General features: G+C 36.9%; 3 protein-coding genes across 3 annotated transcripts in view; 2 read left to right on the forward strand and 1 right to left on the reverse strand.

The window, feature by feature from the left end:
• LOC134820604 (uncharacterized) overlaps window positions 1-15,663 on the forward strand; it is a 46,424-nt gene extending 30,761 nt beyond the window's left edge. Inside the window, exons 5-12 of the mRNA XM_063831097.1 lie at window positions 456-507; window positions 4,079-4,215; window positions 4,369-4,444; window positions 7,444-7,499; window positions 7,756-7,828; window positions 8,378-8,564; window positions 8,883-8,985; window positions 15,001-15,663. Coding sequence (XP_063687167.1) covers window positions 456-507; window positions 4,079-4,215; window positions 4,369-4,444; window positions 7,444-7,499; window positions 7,756-7,828; window positions 8,378-8,564; window positions 8,883-8,985; window positions 15,001-15,114 — 798 coding nt within the window. The 3' untranslated portion in view covers window positions 15,115-15,663. The remainder of the gene's footprint in view (window positions 1-455; window positions 508-4,078; window positions 4,216-4,368; window positions 4,445-7,443; window positions 7,500-7,755; window positions 7,829-8,377; window positions 8,565-8,882; window positions 8,986-15,000) is intronic.
• Window positions 5,403-6,665, forward strand: LOC134821167 (C-reactive protein 3.3-like). Its single transcript, XM_063831837.1, has 2 exons — window positions 5,403-6,277; window positions 6,391-6,665. Exons 1-2 carry the CDS (start codon window positions 5,548-5,550, stop codon window positions 6,468-6,470), a joined length of 810 nt encoding a protein of 269 aa, XP_063687907.1. The 5' UTR covers window positions 5,403-5,547; the 3' UTR covers window positions 6,471-6,665.
• A 433-nt stretch (window positions 15,664-16,096) lies between the features above and the next one.
• Window positions 16,097-17,582, reverse strand: LOC134821352 (sperm-associated antigen 8-like). Its single transcript, XM_063832094.1, has 5 exons — window positions 17,402-17,582; window positions 16,949-17,040; window positions 16,725-16,807; window positions 16,464-16,573; window positions 16,097-16,194 (listed from the first exon to the last, which is right to left on the reverse strand). The coding sequence occupies exons 1-5, from the start codon at window positions 17,580-17,582 to the stop codon at window positions 16,097-16,099; spliced, it is 564 nt and encodes a 187-aa protein (XP_063688164.1).
• Window positions 17,583-19,875: the final 2,293 nt, after the last annotated feature.

Genomic DNA, 19,875 nt, shown 5'->3' on the forward strand with positions numbered 1-19,875 from the left:
TTTTCTTTTAAAATACGTGACTGATCTCGTCTTAAACGTGACTCATGTAAAACACGCTTAAAATACGTGCGCGCGGCAATTGTTTCCAATAACGTGTGCTCAGACATGTTAATTTGGTCGAACATAACCTGTATATATTTTTTCTGCATAGAAATATCTGCTTAGAAGTATCCAGAATTAAAATGCGTCACTCCGATTGAATAAATACATATTGTATAATGTATTTTGTAATACGTATTAATAAAAATACAAAATTAACAACTTTGATAGTAATGTTAATTAAACCGACCAGGCAATATAACCTTAAACTCAAGATCAGTCAAATTCCAAAAAAACCTAATTTGTATTATGTAACTGGTCCGGTTCTAATTTTGTACGATGTAGCGCATTCCTGATTCCGGGATTGACTGAGAAGTTTCTAATTCTATGAAAGGTAATTTTCATCCTTTTTTCAGACGTTTATGAACTGGAGAGTGCCCGCTTCAAGGTCCGCTTCTGTCATGTCAAGTTAGTAATATTCAAATTAAAGTAGTTTATATTTCTAACATTAACAACACTTTGAGAATCGTTAGAATATCATGTAAGCCAGATTTTGGCAATTTTCCAATTTAAAAACATGGTTATTGTGTAGTAGAAATTCCAAACCCCCTTCAGGCTAACTTACGTAATATGTGCAAGATCCCTCACTCCTTAGATATAAATCGTTGCCTTATATCGGTTTAATCTGACTTAAATTCAGAGTCCAGCTTATATCTTTATTCAAAAAGGACAAGGAGTGAAAATGTCCGTTCTTTTATTATTTAGTTATTTCAATATTCATCCTAAAAAATTAGACCTGTATGACTATGACTATCAAGTATAGAGACGGTATGTTAGACAGCATCGTCAACTTTGCAAACCACACTAAATTACGCTTAATGGTGCCAGACTGGTGTAACATAGCGACTACTTTAACGCCGTCTTAGTTCGCCTCTCTCTTCCATACTCAACCACCACTTAAAGGACCAGTTAGCTGAAAAAAAAGTTATCCTCATATTTTGACAGATTGTGACAAATAGCAAACTAAGCAACGAGTCGAAATTCCTAAATCTCTAACTGCTCTCTAACGCGTGTAAATAGCGTTTGTATTATTTTGGCGATGACGTCATAAAGTCCCTCCCGCGCGCAGAAGAGCTCGTGAGACTGTATTTTACAGGTAGAAAATGGACATAATACAATCTTTTCCTCCAAATAACTCGAAAAGTAAGTAATTTAGGGTACATGTTGCTTCATAAGTTGTATATAAACATGGCCATTCTGCACAATTTGCACACATTCAAAAACCTTTAGGGCCTTCATAGCCCAAGTTACCAGATACCCATAGTTTTGTATGATTTCTGGAACCGAAAATCAGTTTTTCGCCAATAACTGAAAAAGTAAGCACTTGAAGGCATATGTTTGTTCGTAAGTCATATATTAATATGCTAATTGCGGTTCTTTTGCACCCTGTCTAAAGACTCTATCACGATCCTATCGAAAATGGGCTCAGCACCACGCCCAAAATGGTTTTTGGCGAATTTCTCGAAAAGTAAGGATTTTAGGCCATGTGTTGCTCAATAACTCCTATATAAACATGCATATGCGGCTTCGTTTAAGCCTATTTTGAAGCCTCTACGACCTTCAGAAGCAAGGGGTCGGTTACGTTATTGGGTCAATATGGGCGTGGCCTTCCTGGGTTTTCTCCACGGTCAAAAAAATGTCTCCAAACGAAAATCGTTTATTCATACCTTCAGGAAGGTCTGTGCAAAGTTTCGTGAGTATTTGAACATTTGCAGGTTCATTTCCATAAATGTCCATAATAAATGACTGGAGTACACAACTTAAGAGTTAACTTTAGAGAAACTCATAAGTCATTTATCTCAAATTAAGCTGTTAGTGTCCATGATCAACCTGTGGCGACTATGTTTTACGTGAAATGTAAAAATCAGGAGTAATATTAAAAGTGTATTTTTAGATTAATGTGCTAGCTCATAGTTTTAGAATTGTATAGATTATAACGTTGGTCGTTTAGCCATCTAACAATTGATCGTGCCGTAATATATGGCCAGAGAATAGGGTCTTGGAAATTCTATAATTGTTCAGTGGGTCGATTGACTGAACACGTTTGCACTTGGTATTTAAACTTACCAGTAGTTTATTTATGTTATGTACCGATGATAATGCAATTAGGATAACAACTAGGTAAGCCGTAAGTCTAATTCAAAACACACTGCACACCGTACACTCCGAACAGTATTACTGTTTGGTAGACCCTAGACCGGGTATTTTGGCGGGAATTCTGTTCCCACGACACTGTTCTGATAGAAGCTACTTCTACTAATGGTCCCAGAGGAACGGCCGTAAAGTAGCCAGACTTCTTGTCTCCTGTACTGGCTGACACATGCGGATTAAAGTTATAAATTTCGCTATATGCTATAAATATAATTGCTCTCGGAATTGAACAAACTCCTACTTAAATCTAGATCCTTTCTAAATTCGTTAGAGTTTCATGGACAAAAATAATCGGTACAGTCTCCCTAGCTGCTTGTGTAATTAAGCAATGAAAGCAATCCAAAATTATCACATATGACATAAGTTGTAATAGCAGAAACTTTCTAACCGTACATTCACCCGCCACTGTTCAAGAACCTATATCACTGTTTAAAATCATGACGTGAGCACTGTACATCCAATCAGCTATTCCTTTAGTTAGAATGATAGCCAAAACTATAAGGATTTTGGAGAACTAGGGTAATAGTCATAATTCTAAAATTTGAGTGAGTTACATGTGTTTTATTGACGATGATAAACATTTGTAATGTAAATTACGCTATGCAAGCGCGCACTGAGGGACTTTATGACGTCACGAGGCCACAGCTTATTATTGCAATAACACGCGTTACACGTACGATAGAGAGTTGGTTCTTTCGGCGATACGATTCTTTACCAGTTTGTCACAGCTGATTTAAATCTTAGCCAAATTGGAGACTACAAATTTTTCAGTTAACTGGTCCTTTAAGCGTTCATCTATGACACACCCCACAACACTTACCATCATCCTTGATTTCACATCTTGATTCCACCGGCATCCTCCCACAGGACTGCCATACCCCAGAGGTAGGCAAAGCATCTATATGCTATCCTCTCGTGGGCCAACCAGGCCCAGCCTCTCTTTTTTTAAAAAATTTTAAAGAGAAAAAAAATACAGCATTCGTAGCTGTCCTTTCTAAACTTACCCACAATTTACAATATATTCGCTCGGATGAGCAGTGGAAATACTAATCTTGTCCTCTCCAGAACGAGTCCAATATATGATAAGAAGCTAAGACTGGTGATATTACATTAGTACCACTACCATAGATACCTGCACATTAGACAGCAGCTGTGCTCTTGTTACTGAATCTCCATAGTGAACCCTCAACTTAACTATAACTTTATTATCTTAACTATAACTTAATTAAGTTTTTTATTTACATTATCAGACACGCGTGTCATTGTTAATTATCAATTATATTCACATTACCTTAGTCTTATATCGTATGCGTTGCCCTGGCAACACGAAATATTTTAGTGGTCGAATATTTATTTACATGCTCCGTTGCTGAGTAACAAAGTGACTCTAATGCATGTATCTGGGTTTGGAGATTATATTACCTGTGAACAGTAATTGTAAACTAAGAGTTGAAGTATGTTGAATATTGGGTTGACGGGGGAGCTAGGTTACATTGAATTAGAAGGTGTTATTGTTTGGTTCTAGAAGGTTCAGAGACAAAACTTGTTAGGTAGTTTAGTAGTTTAGTAGTGTAATTAGCGATTCCTGATGGAAACTCAGAGAGTGGTTACCGTGGTAACACGTTAAATCTGAGGAAATACGATTACATTTTTTTAAATAACCCCATGAAAGAATTAATGTTCAGTTATTGATGAGTTTCTATCACAAATCATTACAAGCTTTAAAAATTAATGACAGCATATGGTGAGTCATCATTGACTTAACAATATTGAATAATTGTTTATTACTTATTGACTAATTATTGACTAATTATCGAGTTTTTAACAGGTCGACCCGGTACATCTCTCCAAAGGTTAGACGAAGCAAAGGCAGCTTCCAAAAAATCCCCATACACAAAAGAAGAAGTTCCTAAAGTCGAGTCGGAGAAACTCCTTGCTTCTCCTAAGGAGACTACACCCAGATCTGTGAGTATACAACTACGTGACGTCACTCTTCACGTGTCATGACGTCACTCTTCACGTGTCATGACGTCACTCTTCACGTGTCATGACGTCACACTCCATGTGTCATGACGTCACATCCCACTTATGTTGAGTGTTTACGTTGTAATTCTACAGAGTAAGAAACCAGTGGAGTTACCAGAGAAGGAAAAAGCGATTTTAAAAGACTGGTTACAGAAAGCCTCTGTCACAGGTACTGATATTTTCAAAGTATCTCAGATCTGTGTTTTCTTGTGTTCAAATTCTGTTTTCTTGTGCTCTACATTCTTTTGCTCTGCATTCTTGTGCTCTGAATTCCAGTATAATGTATTCCAGTGTAATGTATTCCTGTGTAATGTATTCTTGTGTAATGTATTCCTATGTAATGTATTCCTGTGTAATGTATTCCTGTGTAATGTATTCCTGTGTAATGTATTCGTGTGTTTTGTTTGTCACACGTATATTGAGGGACTATATAGGTGAATTAATCAGTCCGAGTCTTTTTGCTATATTACAACTAAGTAATTTTCTCTAGTATATCGAAAACAACGTGGCTATATTTCTATATTTCTATACCAATTTACTGTATTATTAATAAACTACGATATTTCGAAATCTGTTGAGTCACGAGAAGTAGCTGTCTGAAATGAACAGCTTACTTTATGTTATAAGTTAACTTTGATGGAGTAGATCGTGGTCGGGGCGGCTGACTTTAAACGGAGAGGATTTTATTTTTATTGTTACTCGCTGAGTCAAAACCAAAATGGGAGGCTGTTTTGACTTTTGAATTCTGCTTGTTATTAGGAGGTCTGCACCATAATTATAAAGTTTTAAGTTCCGTTCAAGGAAGATCGGAAAACACTTTGTTGTTTTGACATTATGTTAGTCGCGAACAGAATAAATTCAATAATAGTTGTGAATATCATAGATAGTTCGCATATCAGATAGAAAAAATGCTTGGTTCTGAGGAACACATAACAGACTGAACACCATGATCACCGCTATTGGTATTACTAATAAATAGCAACTTATCGAGGACGGGAATTTTGTGCGTATTACTCCCAAAACTCAAAACCCAATAACTATCGTCTGATAATGTGATTATTGTGTGTTTATAAACCCGGGTATTTGAAGGAGACCTCACATTCGAACATTTTGTTAACCATGTTGTACTTCTCAACTCTTCTCGCTATACTCGGACTACTCCTCGCTGCAGATTCATCTGTCGACTAGCCTGGACAAAGACTGGTAGAAAGACGCTACAGGGGATTAAAGTTTGGAGCGTCAAACCAGGACTATGTTCTCTTCAAGCCAAGAATGGAACCAGTACAGGAATCTTACTCGCTGTGCGGATGGGTAAAGAAGATACAGTCTGGTGATGCTTGCTGGTTTGCTTACGGAACATCTAGTGATACCAATGAGATTACCTCAGCAGATAACGGATATTTCCTCACGTTGAGCACCTATGTAGATACAAGGAGCAAAGTAACTGACCAGCTAGGAACATGGAGACATGTGTGCTACACGTGGAGTCTCACTACTAGAGCAGCTAGTGTGTACTATGATGGGTTACTTCTCAGATCAAGCACAACCCCCTCTGGTAAGAAGCTTGGTTTAGACGGGTATATTGTACTGGGCAATGAGTTTGATACATATGGAGGAGGATTTGATGATGCTTTTGGTGGTGAACTGTTCAAGGTCAACATGTTTGACAAAGAACTGAGTGCTGCTGAAGTGAAAGAGATGACGGACGGTGGTCTCTGTTCCGAAGTAGAAGAGAAATATGGACGAAGTAGGTATCTGAAATGGGAAGACATGCTTCTTGGGGAGAAATCAGGAGATGTCACTGAGATCGATGTAGGCTGCACCCCTGAACCAAAAGAGAAAGATGAAGTGGTAGAAACCAACAGTACAGAGGACTGTGAATGTGAGCAGGGGAACGGAACAACATTCAGCCGCTGGGACCTGCTACGAGGAGAAAAGTTCTTCAACAAGACGGTCTCCGTGGAGTTAGTGGAGGAACTGAAACAGACATGGGACGTTCTTGGTAAGTTTTTAAATGTTTCAGTAGATTTATGTTTTTATGGGATGCACTGACTACATACATTTTTACAGAATTATTATATTTACACTTGTCTTCTAAGTTAAGCACACCCACAGGAGATTTTGAAGGTGCAACAGTGACAGAAAGGTTTATTTCTCACTTCAAGTTTTTTCACGACGGGCAAACTTGCAGCTGATTGGACTGGATACTCTACAGTGTGTAACATGTAACTGCGATCGTAACTGTAAAGACGTACGAGAGTCTAACCTTTATTATCCGTTATTATCCGTTATCTGCTTTCTTTGTGAATTTCTTGTTGTCGCTTTAGGTAAAAAATTAACTTGCGGCACAAAGTTTGCGAACTTTTGCAACCTAATCCGAGATAGAGAAACTGTGTCGTTATATTTGTGATTAAGATTTTGTAAGGAATATGATTTTCAAAATCCAAGTATTAATCTTTTCCGTTTTCTACCTACAATGATATTGTTCTTTAATTTGTACTTAAATCTGAAATTTCGGCTGTTTCAATTGTCCAGTCATTAGTTATTCAAGCCACTGAAAATGTAAAATGGTGTAAACAAGTAACCATCAATCTTCTTGTCAATGATCAGCACCAAGAAAATACTACGTCTTTTTACATGAAGTATTGCTAAATATAACCCAACTAAAAACCAACACTGTAGCGTTATCAAGTAGTAACACTACTAGTTTACTCTTTTACTGTTATCTCAACTAGGAGTTCATTAACCATTTTTACTGTACTTTCATATTTATCCATTCTCATGTAACATAGTTCTCGTATATGTTTGTTTGTTTGTTTATAGAACCCGTCCCAATCTCGTATCGGAAAATGAAGAAACTCAATTCTGAGTGTGAATACGGGTGGTACCTGCAAGAGTGTTCATTAAGCATTTAGAGTTCTGTAAAACTGCAGTTCTCGTATATATCAATATGTATATTACCTATATATTTTGGAAACGATCTGATATTTTTAGGCTCCTTTATAATTGTTGTACCATATGGTTACCCTTATCAACGAATCAAACACCATTTGGCGTGTTAACATCTTCCAAACACGTATTTTGTAACGTGAGTACAGGTGTTAGAAGATAAGTTGTTGCCAAGGTAACGGTCACAGTTTTGTCATGACGACTATCTTCTTCTTTCAGATAAAGTTGTGATATCAGATCTAATCGAGTGTGCTGACAGACTTACTCTTACCTCCGTAAGTTCTTATTATTTTAATAAAATTTAAGAATTATGATTATAATTTGAGTCAAGTTTAAGTAATCAGTGAAGTGATTAAGTAATTATTAGACCTTGCGCGCTTTATTATATTTCCCACCTTTTACGCTCTTCAAGGCTCTAACATAGCCTGATATTGGTTCACTAACTCAATTTCTAACAGTTTTCACGAATCAGTATACATGACACAATTACTTGAATTGTAATAAATTAGAGCACCCACTGCATGTTACCAGGTAACGGGACGCAAGTTCAGACCAGGTCCAGCAGCTGCTATAAAACTCTGGCTAAAGAATGCTAACGATGCAGGTAATCTGAAATTTTTACAGTGAGAGTTCATATTTGGTCCTAAGTAACTCTAGGGGGTCTTGGTGTACAGTTGAATAGTTATGTTATTCACAAGCTGGATAATTTAAAAGATGAGCAGCGGAAAAATGCAGTTTTTTATACGCAATCTTCCGATAATTAAATAACAACAGAGACAATTATTATAATGTAAGGCGCGAACGACGAATCTTTTTATAATGATATAAGTATGGTGTCGTGATAGAAAAAACCTGCGTTGCGCGTTACGTACGTTCGTCGCGTTAATAAATTGTAATACACTGCGCGCTTCACATGTGTAGTTATATTCACGTTATATTGTAAATCATAGATAAGAGTTTACTTACTGACGGTGAATTGATGTTTTTATTTAACAAAATCTGGTGAAAATAAATCAAATCGAATAAACTGTTAAAATATTCTTCACTTCAATTTTGTTTGTTCACGGTCATCAATAAAGAATTACATTAAAAACTTAAAGCAATTATTTTTCAACAACCGCCCCGATGTTCCACAAAAACCTGCCCTTCTCAGAAAAACAGATTGCAGAGAAGTTTCTAGACGAATTAGAAGTGCTTGATCTGCTGGCTGGAGGTAAAGAGCCCAGTAACACCAGCCCACGTGGAGGATTTGGACCTCTCATGGATAGGTCACGTGATCTTGGATACAGAGACGGAAAAACTGATAAGGATATTGATGCTCTCTTTGACTGTGTATCCAGGTTTGTTACTTTAAGTTTTTAAAGTTAAAGTTGCTCATTTTAATATGATTAACAAAGATGTTTTTAAAGTTATATGTTGCATGCTATTATGTACCCTGATATATGCTGCCAAAGTTTACAATATGCGCAACAAGCCAAACTATTAAAACCACCAACATGGTTAAACTAGTAAACATGTTAATGAGGTGTTTCATTTACAATTTTATCATAATAACAGACCATCAGACCATGAGAACAAATTAAAAAAGTCAATTTTTGGAACCTATTCAACTTTTTAATAAAAATTATTATTATCATCAAAAATATTTAACTTTTCAGTGAGTTGATGGTACCGATAAGTAAACCGTTTGCTACCTCCCCACGCTACGCTCCTCATTTTGGACCTGACAGAACACCAGCAGCTCTGTGGCATCTTGATCAGGTAATTTTAGTGACCCAGCAGGAAAATAATTCATCCTGCTGCGAGGGTTATATATCTGCATTTATATCTGAGTATATGGACACGTTCATTTGAGTTTGAGGATATTGGTAAACAAAAATAATAGCGTTTTCGACAATAGTGGCTTAATTTTGACATCTATTAACCTAGCACGTTCAGAAGTTCTGAACATTAGCCACGTAACACATACTCCCATATGCACTGCTCAGAAAGAAAATCTATTGTTGTTAAGCACTATAATGTTTCAAATGTCACATTTTGTGTGACTTAGTTAACTGTAGTTGTCTAATTATCATTCCTTGGTCTGAAATATAGTAGATTAGGTCAATCTAACAATTATGATACAACATTGGTTAAAGGGCACGGATCGAACGGTTACAAGGCAATATTTGGGTAACTTTGTCACAGTCAGAATACCATACCTCTATTCTACTGTGAGGTGTCCTCAAAACCCTTTTAACTCATTATTTGATGGTTGATGTACCCATCATAGCCCTAAAATATGTTGTTTTGAATAGTTAGCTAATACAGGCACTTGGTTATTGGGAAATGAGGTTAATTCTGTCACAATATATGGAATTTTAAATTTTGGGCGAATTATTTATATCTGATTTTGATTTGAAAGGCGGGAAAACTTTATATGATGACAATGCAGTTGATGCAAGTTAAGATCAGTTGATGTTTACATTGTCACAAAAAATGATACGAAATCGTAAATAGGTTAAAAACAATGATTATAGAATGAAATAGTCTCTTATAATAACTCTTATAATAACTGATGTGACAAAGTAAACATTTCTTGCCCCTATTTTGAAGATCTATATATTCTGTAACTCTATTAGAATTCAACATTCTTTCAGAAAAAATTGGTAGAATATTGTCCAGAACATCAGAGCTCAAGTTTAACAATTTTAGGTTAAATTTGTCAAAGTCACTAAAAATGTGACAAAATTAACTTTTCCTGCCCCAACAATTTCAAGATAGTGTGTAAAAATTAGCATAAGCTGCTTTATTACCTATATAAATCAATCCAAACTACAAAAGAATATATGTTAATGTGATGACGATTACCTAACTCTAATAATAACTGATGTGACAAAGTAAACATGTCTTGCCCCTATTTTGGATATCTATAACTCTATTAGAATTCAACATTCTTTCAGAAACGATTGGTAGAATATTGTCCAGAACATCAGAGCTCAAGTTTAACAATTTTAGGTTAAATTTGTCAAAGTCACTGAAAATGTGACAAAATTAACTTTCCCTGCCCCAACAATATCAAGATAGTGTGTTAAAATTGGCATAGGATGCTTTATTGCCTATATTAATCGATCCAAACTACGAAAAAGATCTGTTAATGTGATGACGATTACCTAACTCTTATAATAACTGATGTGACAAAGTAAACATGTCTTGTCCCTATTTTGAAGAACTATACCTCTATTAAAATACTATGTAACTTTATCATCAAAACAATTTCGATAAACTAGTTATTTTGCCAGCAAGGAGCTAACAGAGTTATAATAATTTGTTTGTGACGAAATTACCCTATTTTTGACCATGTTGCGGTAGTTTAATTGTGACACTGTTAACATATTACACCCAATAATGATTTATGTGACTGGCGCATGGTACTAGCAGTGTTGTTTGATCCATAGTACGTAATATAAGGGGTTTAAGCTGGTAAATCATTATTTGTTCAATTTCACACATGTTCAGATATCATCAAGATTATGTGACAAAGTAAACTTGTTTGTGCCTTCTGTGTTTTAATTCCTTACGACTATATGCAATATAATAACAATTCCTAGCACTTCCAGGCCATCAAATAAACCTACACTACTCAGCATTGCTTATCAGGGTGCCCTAAACATTCTTCACATATTTTCTTAAATGTGTGACAGAGTAAACCTGAGTGCACCATCTAACGAAAAAAGTCGTCAAATATGTAGGTAATGGTCATATGTACCCATCCAATCAACTGGACACTCAAAAATTTGGTCAAAAACGGCAGCAAGGGGTCCATATTTACTCCGTCACATGTTTATAGTGTGACAATGTAACCATTTCCGTGCCGGCCGTATTTAAGCGATATCTTATCACCTGATTAAGATATCGTTATGTGACAAAGTTAGCCTAGAGGATGAGACGATTATCCTAACCATCAAGGGTTTGTGTAATTTCATAGTGTGACAAATTCAACTACACTGTGCCTTTTAATAGGGTCACTTATATTTACCAATATCCTCAAACTCAAATGAACGTGTCCATATAATTGTCATTAAATTGCCAATTGAAGTTGAACACACTGATATCGTTCGTGTCCGTTTTTTATTTTAGATGTGAAAAATGATAATCATGTTTTATAAGGCTTAAATATCCCTGTGTAATAAGCTTTATAAGGCATGATTGGCATTTGATCTCAGCAACCCGACTCCTTATTAATATGCAAGAATTCTGTTTGCCGGAACTAAATAATTGGCAGTCGGGTCGTCTGAATCGTAACAAAAGGGGTAACACTATTTCTTTTTATTTCAAATTATCAAAATACGAAATACCTATTTTATCGGAAGAACATTCAAAAGGTTGCCCTCCTCTCCAAATGTTCGCAGCTTTGCCCTTTTCTTTGTCCCAATAAAATGCACCTTCGTCGGGGTAAAACCAGAACCTGTAGTTCTGGTTCACATCAGGGTGGTGAACAGTTCCCGTCCAGGGAGTTTGGGACATTTCCACTGTTCCGGAAGCGTCTGCACGGTCCCCGGCGAGATTCTTTAGGGTTACCAATCCTGACTCTTGGAATGTTATATCCCATTGGCCAGGAAATTTAAACTTTTGACAGCTTGGCCCTGAAAATATATAGATACAACAGTAAGCGCTATCTGATATATATGTATAATTAAAGGCATTATTATGACTTACGTCTGCTGATACATTTTAAAGATATAATGTCTCTATCTTACTATATATAAAGCGAGACGATATATATATATATCTGTGCCATTTTACTGACACCACGGCATCAAATTTAACGCGACTTTCTGCAAAAACCGTAAAATACAAAAAAAAAAAAAAAACGTAAAATACCGTAATACAACTGAAACTTTTTTGGCTGGGTCAAATTCTTTAATGGCCTCCAAATCAGTATGAAAAAATAAAAAATAGGCCAAGGAATAATGATTTTAGAGCCGAAAATTTGGACCCCCAAGTGGTGTCAAAAACGCTAATTAAATAGGTAATAATTATTTTAGTATCTTGAGTCTTGACACCGTTTAGGGTTATATTATACGGGTTCCTGCTATTAATAATAATGTCTCTAAAGATTGATCGCTTCTCGTGTGCAGTGTGTAGACTAAAGAAAGAGGGAGTTTTTCCCGTTAAAGTAACTTTAAGCGATAAAATACCTTGATTATTTGCCCCGACCCCACTCAAGAGTAAGGTCACCAACAAGATCAGCAGGAAATTCCTAAAGCGCATAGGGATCTTGCTTTGAGACCTATCCTCTTGCTTCTGGTTGGAACGTGACGAAAAATGATTTTTATACAGCATCATTTGTTCCATCATCAACTCAACTTTAGATGATCCCTAGCAAAGGAAGATAAGTAAATTATTTTTTAAAACCACAGAAAAACCACATTTTGTGTTAACTGTTAACACACAAATCTACACGAGGGCTCAATTAGAGGCACCTTGAGACGACTACCTGATAAAACTGGTTTGAAGATAACTAGATCTAGTTATCTTTAGAGTCAAAAGCCACCCTTGGGTATAAAGATTTCCAACATTATCACATTTAGGGGTGTACAGCATAATTTCAAAGTCCTGTGACATTAGGACATTAGTTATGAGGCTGCACCTATTTGCACTATCGTGATAATAGCAATTACAGCACTTTATAATATGATTTCTCGGCTTCTGAAGAAGCTAAATGCTCAACTTGGAAATTTAAATTTTTAAATGATCACATTGAGTTGGGTAGAGCACAATGTCAAAGTAATTAGTCATCGGATTGCTGAGTTATTAGGCTAAAACCCATTTTTACACTGTCGCGTGTTGCGACTACAGCACTTTAAATCAAAATAACTCGGTTTCTGATTATCGCTCGATCGACCGAGCGATAAGTCCGCGCGGCACCCGACTACTAAGAGCTTAAATTGGGCAGTGAAATGATCATACTGAGTGGGGTAAAGCCTATTTTCAACGTCCTCAGGCATCAGGCTGTCGAGTTAACAAACCAAAAGCTTGCAAATAGACCAGAGCTTGCAAATTTCACCATCTAGAAAAGCTAGTTTTTGTCAAAGCAACAGCTCCAAGTTGGCGTTTTCAATAATGCAACGCGAGTGATCTCGCTGCTAGGGTAGGCGAGGCTATGACATTATTATGCTAATTCCCTGGGGCCCATAGAAGGGTAGAAAACGTAAAGAGGGCGGTCAGCAATCTTCCTTGCCTTCAAACCTTTTGTTGCACACATTTCCTGGTCTCACGAGTTCTTGGATTAGCCTAGAACACCAGATAATTTTGAACAATTTGGTGGCTCGTATACGGATCTCACAAGTTAAAACCACACTGAATATTCAACGCTCATTTTATTGGATCTAACTGGCGTCCTGGTGGATTTAATCGATCGCATTACCTTTAAAACTATTGTATCATAGCGGAGCGATATATCGCTCACAGGCTACCAGTACCACGTCTCGTGTAACCCAGGATTTGGTTTCGGATCGGACACTCTTAACAATGATAGAGGAGCGGTCTACACGCTCAGTCGCTCACATGCTACCACGTCTCGTGTAACACCAGGATTTAACACGCTCACAGGCTACCACGTCTCGTGTAACAATGCGTCGATTGTGTCTGTGACACATATTATACTCAAACTTCAAACTTGTCTTTGTGTAGTGCCATATTGTTTCGTTCAGACCATTTTATGACACTATTCAAGTTGTTTTGTAAGACAGATAGTGATACGTCTTGTTCACATGTTATCGAAATCGAAACACGAGTGTCGTCTGCAAAGTATCTGATGAAGAATTCACTTATGCAATGCTCGATAGTTGAGAATTTACAATTTATCTCCTTCGGAAGCCGATATATCTTGTATAAAGTGCTGTAATTGCTAATCGCGAGAGTGTAAATAGGTGCGGGCAAATAATTCAACAAACTATCGTCTCAGGACTTTGAAATTATGCCTCATTCCCTATATATGTATATAACACCATAGAATGGAATCTGTTAACAGTAACAAGAAATGCGGCCGCTTTTCTTTTGTGGATGGCCGCTCAATTTCCCGATCCGTGATGGCGTATATTATCATATTCCATACCACCTGGGGACCCCAGTCTTTACTGTTTATAAGGATGCAGATATGGCGGAGTGACAGACCGAGCGCCGCCCAGTTAATATAATTCCATATTGAATTTGAAAATCGTGTATATTTCTATGTAACCATATGTTTTTGCTTACAATTTCTTAAATTACAGATAAAAATTAAGTTATACGGCAATTGAATTCAATCACAAGTGTTTCCCTATTTAAAACATAATGTTCATATTATGAAGTGAGCTGATTAGGCCCTAGAGCTTGTAGTTGAAGTGAATGGAAATCTAGTGTCCGCCACAACAAAACAACGGGCGCAATTCTTGTTGTAATTTTGGGGAATGCCTTAGTGGATTTTGGAAATCCCTCATAATAGAGTCCCCCATAATACCCCAAAGTACTCGAAAAATACCCCTTGGCTTCCCCCCCCCCCCCCCCTATCTCCAGGACAACTGGATTTATAGTCGATGTTATAAACTCTAGTTCTGTCTGAGAAGAGCTCAGAAGAATTGTTTTAGGGGGGCGCTTAAAAGCGATATCTTTGTACGACATAAGTTTTTTTCTGTACTATAAAGCTGAAATAATTCAGCTAAAAGCAGGCTCACGCCGTATAAAGTACAAATTTTGTGACCATGTAAATGACCACACATTGTAAAAACACAGTGCTTACAGTTTTTATTTCAGAAAAGAGACGTACGGTCCTTGGTGCCGAACAACACTTCAAGCTTCATCAACCCAAACAAAGACCGGGGAAGTCACTTTGACATTCACCCTGACTGGCCAAGTTACTATAATTAGTACTAACAATTAGCAAAAATTTATTAATTGGCGATGATTTAAACCGGGCAAATCATCGCCAATTAGGTATTTAGCTTGAAATGAACAGCTGACTATAAGTATAAGTATAACAAGAACTGCCGTGGATATTTATTGTTTATGATACTCTAGCACGTAATTGCGTTATTTACCTGGGCTTATCTAGTTTTAGAAAGTAAGTATTTTATGTCTTTCTTTCTCGTTGGTGGGTTTGTTGATTTATTGTTCAGATTTTCTTATCAGGGATCAAATATAATTTTAGGACGCTAATACAAATGAATTATCTTGACTTCTGAGTTATGCAAAATAATAAACTTATGTCCTTCATTTAACTTTTATCACATTTTCCCTCGCAATGTTTCTCTTAAATTTCATACTTTATTTCTTTTAACAAAGAAAAGTGATTTATCTTACGTACCTTCATTCTTATATTATAACCTTTTTGGTATACTTTTTCTTAAATCTGACTGATTTGATAAGTTCAAAATTCTAATTCTAATGTATATAGACGGAAAACATTTTTAATTTAAATTGTTGCGTTTCAGTTATAAAAAAATTTCGCAAGGAACAAACTTTGCTTCTTCACAAATCAAAAGTCCTTTTAATTAAACTCCAAAAAATCTCATTAAAGTAAAATCAAAAACCCTTTTAAAGTTTCAACTTTCAAAGCAAAATCGAATTAGAATAAGAATTATATTATTTCAAATCATAAAGTAAAACCCTAAAATGTGATGAACGCCTAAAACTTCCCTAAAACTTCTTACGACTATACAACTCTCAGCTCTGCTTTCAATTCTAATCCTCAGTCTGAACCTCTCAAACATACCGACAAGTTACCTGTTGGACCTCGAAAGTAACCCAAAAGTAACTCAAGAGTAACTCAAGAGTAACTCAAGAGTAACTCAAAAGTAACTCAAGAGTAACTCAAGAGTTACCCAAAAGTAAGTCGAAAGTTACCCAAAAGTTACCCGGAAGTGACCTGTGTTCTCACGTCATCAAGGGGTGTTGAGAACTTGGCGTTCTTCCGGTACGGATTTCCAGAGTCACCTACAGCCGATAGACCTGAACAGTTATGCTCTGTTATTATCGGAATCATTTATTTATTGCTGTATAATAGATTGTAGGGGTATTTCAGTGTAAGTTATGTAACAACCGAAACTAAGCTCGAATAAAATAATAATCTCGAATTCTCAAGATTTTAACAATTGTTGCACCTGTATATTAGTACAACTGACCCTATTTCCGGACCGGTAACAAAAGAACGAACTAGTAAACTGGTTAAATTTCACGAACCATTAGGGTAGTCTATATATAATATCTATTTAGCGAACCTGGCATAGCCTTGCCGGCGATCTGTTCGTGCCAGAAAGTAGCAGGCTGGTCGTTCAGGAAATTGTGCTTTCTGGTCACCTCGTGTTCTATCTCAGGATACTCGGGATGTCTGGGGGGGGGGGGGGGGGGTAGATCAGATTACGCGTGCTTTTTTATTTTCAATTACATTCATCACTAAAGCTTAAAACGTTTTCAAGGAATTGACTCGTGGATTACGACTCGGGCACATAAACTCAGTGTGATAACTTTAGTTCACTTACAAGCTCTGGTAGTGCTGTTTAGTGGTGGTATAGTCAGTTGCATCTGGGGCCTTGTTGAGGTGAGCTTGCTCCTCTGCTACAACCTGAACACAGTACCCGGTGTCAATTATTAGCTGTGATTTGGTTACATATTATGATTTGTACATGATTGTACAGATTCGATTCCGGTAAAGTTCTTATACGATCACACTTTAATTAAAACGAGGTTTTCAGATGAAGTTCACCTGATCATGAACTTGGAAGAGAAGTTCCGTTTTCTTGTTGTGAAGTCTGATTCCAGTGGTACGGGGGTGGGGAGGCAACTTTGTGTACACCGCTGAATGGGGATTTTAGTTGAATTTACATGAACTAGCAATTAGCATGTATTTTTAAGATTGGACCAAAGTTTCCCCAAACTTTATATAGACTGATCACTGAACTAAACTAATTTCGTGCATTTTGGCGGTTTTAAAACAAAGATCCGATTTCGATGAGTGTTCTTCGAAACAAGTTGCTGAAAAATAGTTACATCATGCATTAAAAGTAACATCACTGCTTTGTATATACCAAAAAAAGCTGCTCAGCATTTAGAAAAAGTTAAAAGAGTTGAAAGCTCAGCGAATAAAAATAAAACCAACCTTTTGATATTGCCAGCGATTAACACAGTGCTTCACGATACAAAACGAGATACCAATAACCTTTGGTAGAAGACGTCGTCTCCTTAGAATCAGTCTCCTGCGACAGCAATCCCTTGTGCCCTTCTTTGCTGACTTTCTTAGAAGTAGTGTGACCAGCAGGTATATCCTCGTCTAAATGCTGGGTTGCCTGAGCTTCAACCCAGTCCCCTCGGAGCAGTTTACTTCCCTTGGAGTCAGTCATGGCTACACGATTTATTATATAGTGCCCGTTTTTAAAGCAGTTAGAACCTAGAGGTACACTAATTGCTGTCAAATTGGAAAATTTTATCAAGGGAATAGAGTAAGCTTAGGTTTAACGTTCTCAAGCAAGCATCCCCGCAAATAGCAAACTAGCCAGAAGCCCACTAGATTATACGAAGTGGAGTATTACATGGCAGTCGGTATTGCAGTGTGCACTAATTAGAATCTCGTAAAACAAACCTATTCAGAGCGAGGAGCCTATTGGGAAACTTTGTAAATAAAGAAGTATTTCTCGTAAGTATTTGAAACAATACAGATCAAGAAGAGCGAAGCTACAACCTGCTTCACAAACAAGAATGAGACCCTCCATCAATGTAACAAACGAATTTGCGTGCAATTACTGCACTCTAATCGAAGTTTACTTCGATCAATTGTGACGTACTTACGTTTGTTGATGCGCGGCTTCAGAACAAACCTATCGCTTAGCAACCAAGTAATTATAGCGCGAACTTATCGTAAAATTGCGTTAGCGCGTTACATAACCTACATTCTGCATGTGTGTCCGAAACTGGCAATAGAAGATTACGAATTTGCGATGATCCATTGATCATCAATAACCGATATTGTTAATTTAATCGATAAGATTGACGATTCAGTATTGTGGAATTTAGAATGTGCTCTTTCACCAAAGATGTAGGGCTACTACATTACTAATTACCAGTTAACTAATGACAACTCTTTGATGCTTAATTATTTGGAATGAATTGAAGATAAATGATATGCCTCCAGAGTCCATTCTGAAATCTTGGCTCAACATCCTAAGAAAGAATGTTTAAACAAAATTGAAGGCAGGCAAATCGATTTGCTGACAGGTCGTTGTCTTCAAATCGATGAATCACCTTTTTTACTCGACTGGAACAATAAGAACATGTTATGGGTGGACAGACTTATAAGTGAGTGGTTACACACATACCCCAGCTGAGATTCCTACAATACTTTTCAAATGAATACCTGTGAGTCCTTTCAACTTTCATATCAAAAACGAGGAAATGGGCGGTAAAACTAATAAAGATACCGCTCTGACAACTGTTCTGCGTCATAGTAAGGCATGAAATTGAAGGCATCATATTTCATTTCTTATCGTATGTCACATGAAATACCACGCTGGCAACATTCCTTTTTTCGTATACTTGCAATCTCTGTTTTTTTTGCATTTCCTTCTTAAATGAACGATAAGAACTGATTCTGCTAATGCTGTTATGTTATGTTCACCACCAAAATGATTTATTCTACTTTCTGTAGCTCTATCATTACTGCTTTAGTTTGGCGATTATCACATCTTTTTGTTATTTCTTATATAAAAAATAATAATGATTTGCTTAAATTACGTTTTTGTGAAGAAAGTACTTTATTTTTGCATTCTAAACGTTCAAATTTAGACTGTTAATCTATTATATCAAATTACTCATCAATAATACCAAAGTAAACATGACCATATTTGGAACGGGCAACTTAACGAGCAGTACGATTGGTCACAACGGCACAACATTAGACCTATCAATGAACTATGTATACGGTACACTACTAGCAATCTCCTTCCCCATCTCCCTCCTTCTAAACCCAATTGTGTTCTACTACAACTACAAACAGAAACTATCTCTCGTCTCCGGGCTATTTCTCCTTCTCTCTGGAATGGACTTCCTCTTCTCATTCCGCTCCATGAACACCGCTTACAACTTACTTAAACCGGAGCTGGAACCCCTCTACGACCCTGATCCTAGTGTTTACCAAAGATTCCAAGCTCTGCTAGGCTACACTGTTGGGTACACCTCCATGTTTACTACCCTGATGATGTGCATTGTACGGTACATTAAAATCAAGGCTCCGTTCTGGGCAATGAGCAACAAGAGCCTTGTGGCCTCTGTGGTGATTACCTCGATATCAGTAGATGTGCTGTATAGTTTTGCAGTCGGCTTTATAATGAGTTGTGTGTACAGTGATGCCTGGTTCAGTGTGATGCAGGGAATGATTAGCACTGAAGGGACAGAATCTAATAATGAGATAGCTACTTATCTTACCATCATGGTTCCCTTCTACATCAAGATAGGATTCTCAGTTATCTTCTCGCTTCTTACTGTTATACACCTCAGATCGGAGAGCGGCCAGACTATACCGGAGATTAGGAGGAAAAGTGTTGTGATGATAGTGCTGCTAAACCTGGGGAACGTTCTGTGGTTCGTGACATGCATGCTGTCCAATATCGTCACTGAACAACTTGATTTTGAGTGGGATTT

This window comes from Bolinopsis microptera, chromosome 9 (genome assembly GCF_026151205.1).
Source record: "Bolinopsis microptera isolate Bmic1 chromosome 9, MBARI_Bmic_1.0, whole genome shotgun sequence".
Lineage (NCBI taxonomy): Eukaryota > Metazoa > Ctenophora > Tentaculata > Lobata > Bolinopsidae > Bolinopsis > Bolinopsis microptera.

Excerpts from the sequence above, each read along its gene's own strand:
- LOC134821352 (XM_063832094.1), bottom strand. The coding sequence starts at position 17,582 with ATGACTGACTCCAAGGGAAGTAAACTGCTCCGAGGGGACTGGGTTGAA. Across the intron at positions 16,808-16,948 it reads TCTTCCAAGTTCATGATCAG|GTTGTAGCAGAGGAGCAAGC; the intron begins GTGAACTTCATC and ends TACTGTGTTCAG. Across the intron at positions 16,574-16,724 it reads AAACAGCACTACCAGAGCTT|ACATCCCGAGTATCCTGAGA; the intron begins GTAAGTGAACTA and ends CCCCCCCCCCAG.
- LOC134821167 (XM_063831837.1), top strand. The coding sequence starts at position 5,548 with ATGGAACCAGTACAGGAATCTTACTCGCTGTGCGGATGGGTAAAGAAG. Across the intron at positions 6,278-6,390 it reads ACAGACATGGGACGTTCTTG|GAGATTTTGAAGGTGCAACA; the intron begins GTAAGTTTTTAA and ends GCACACCCACAG.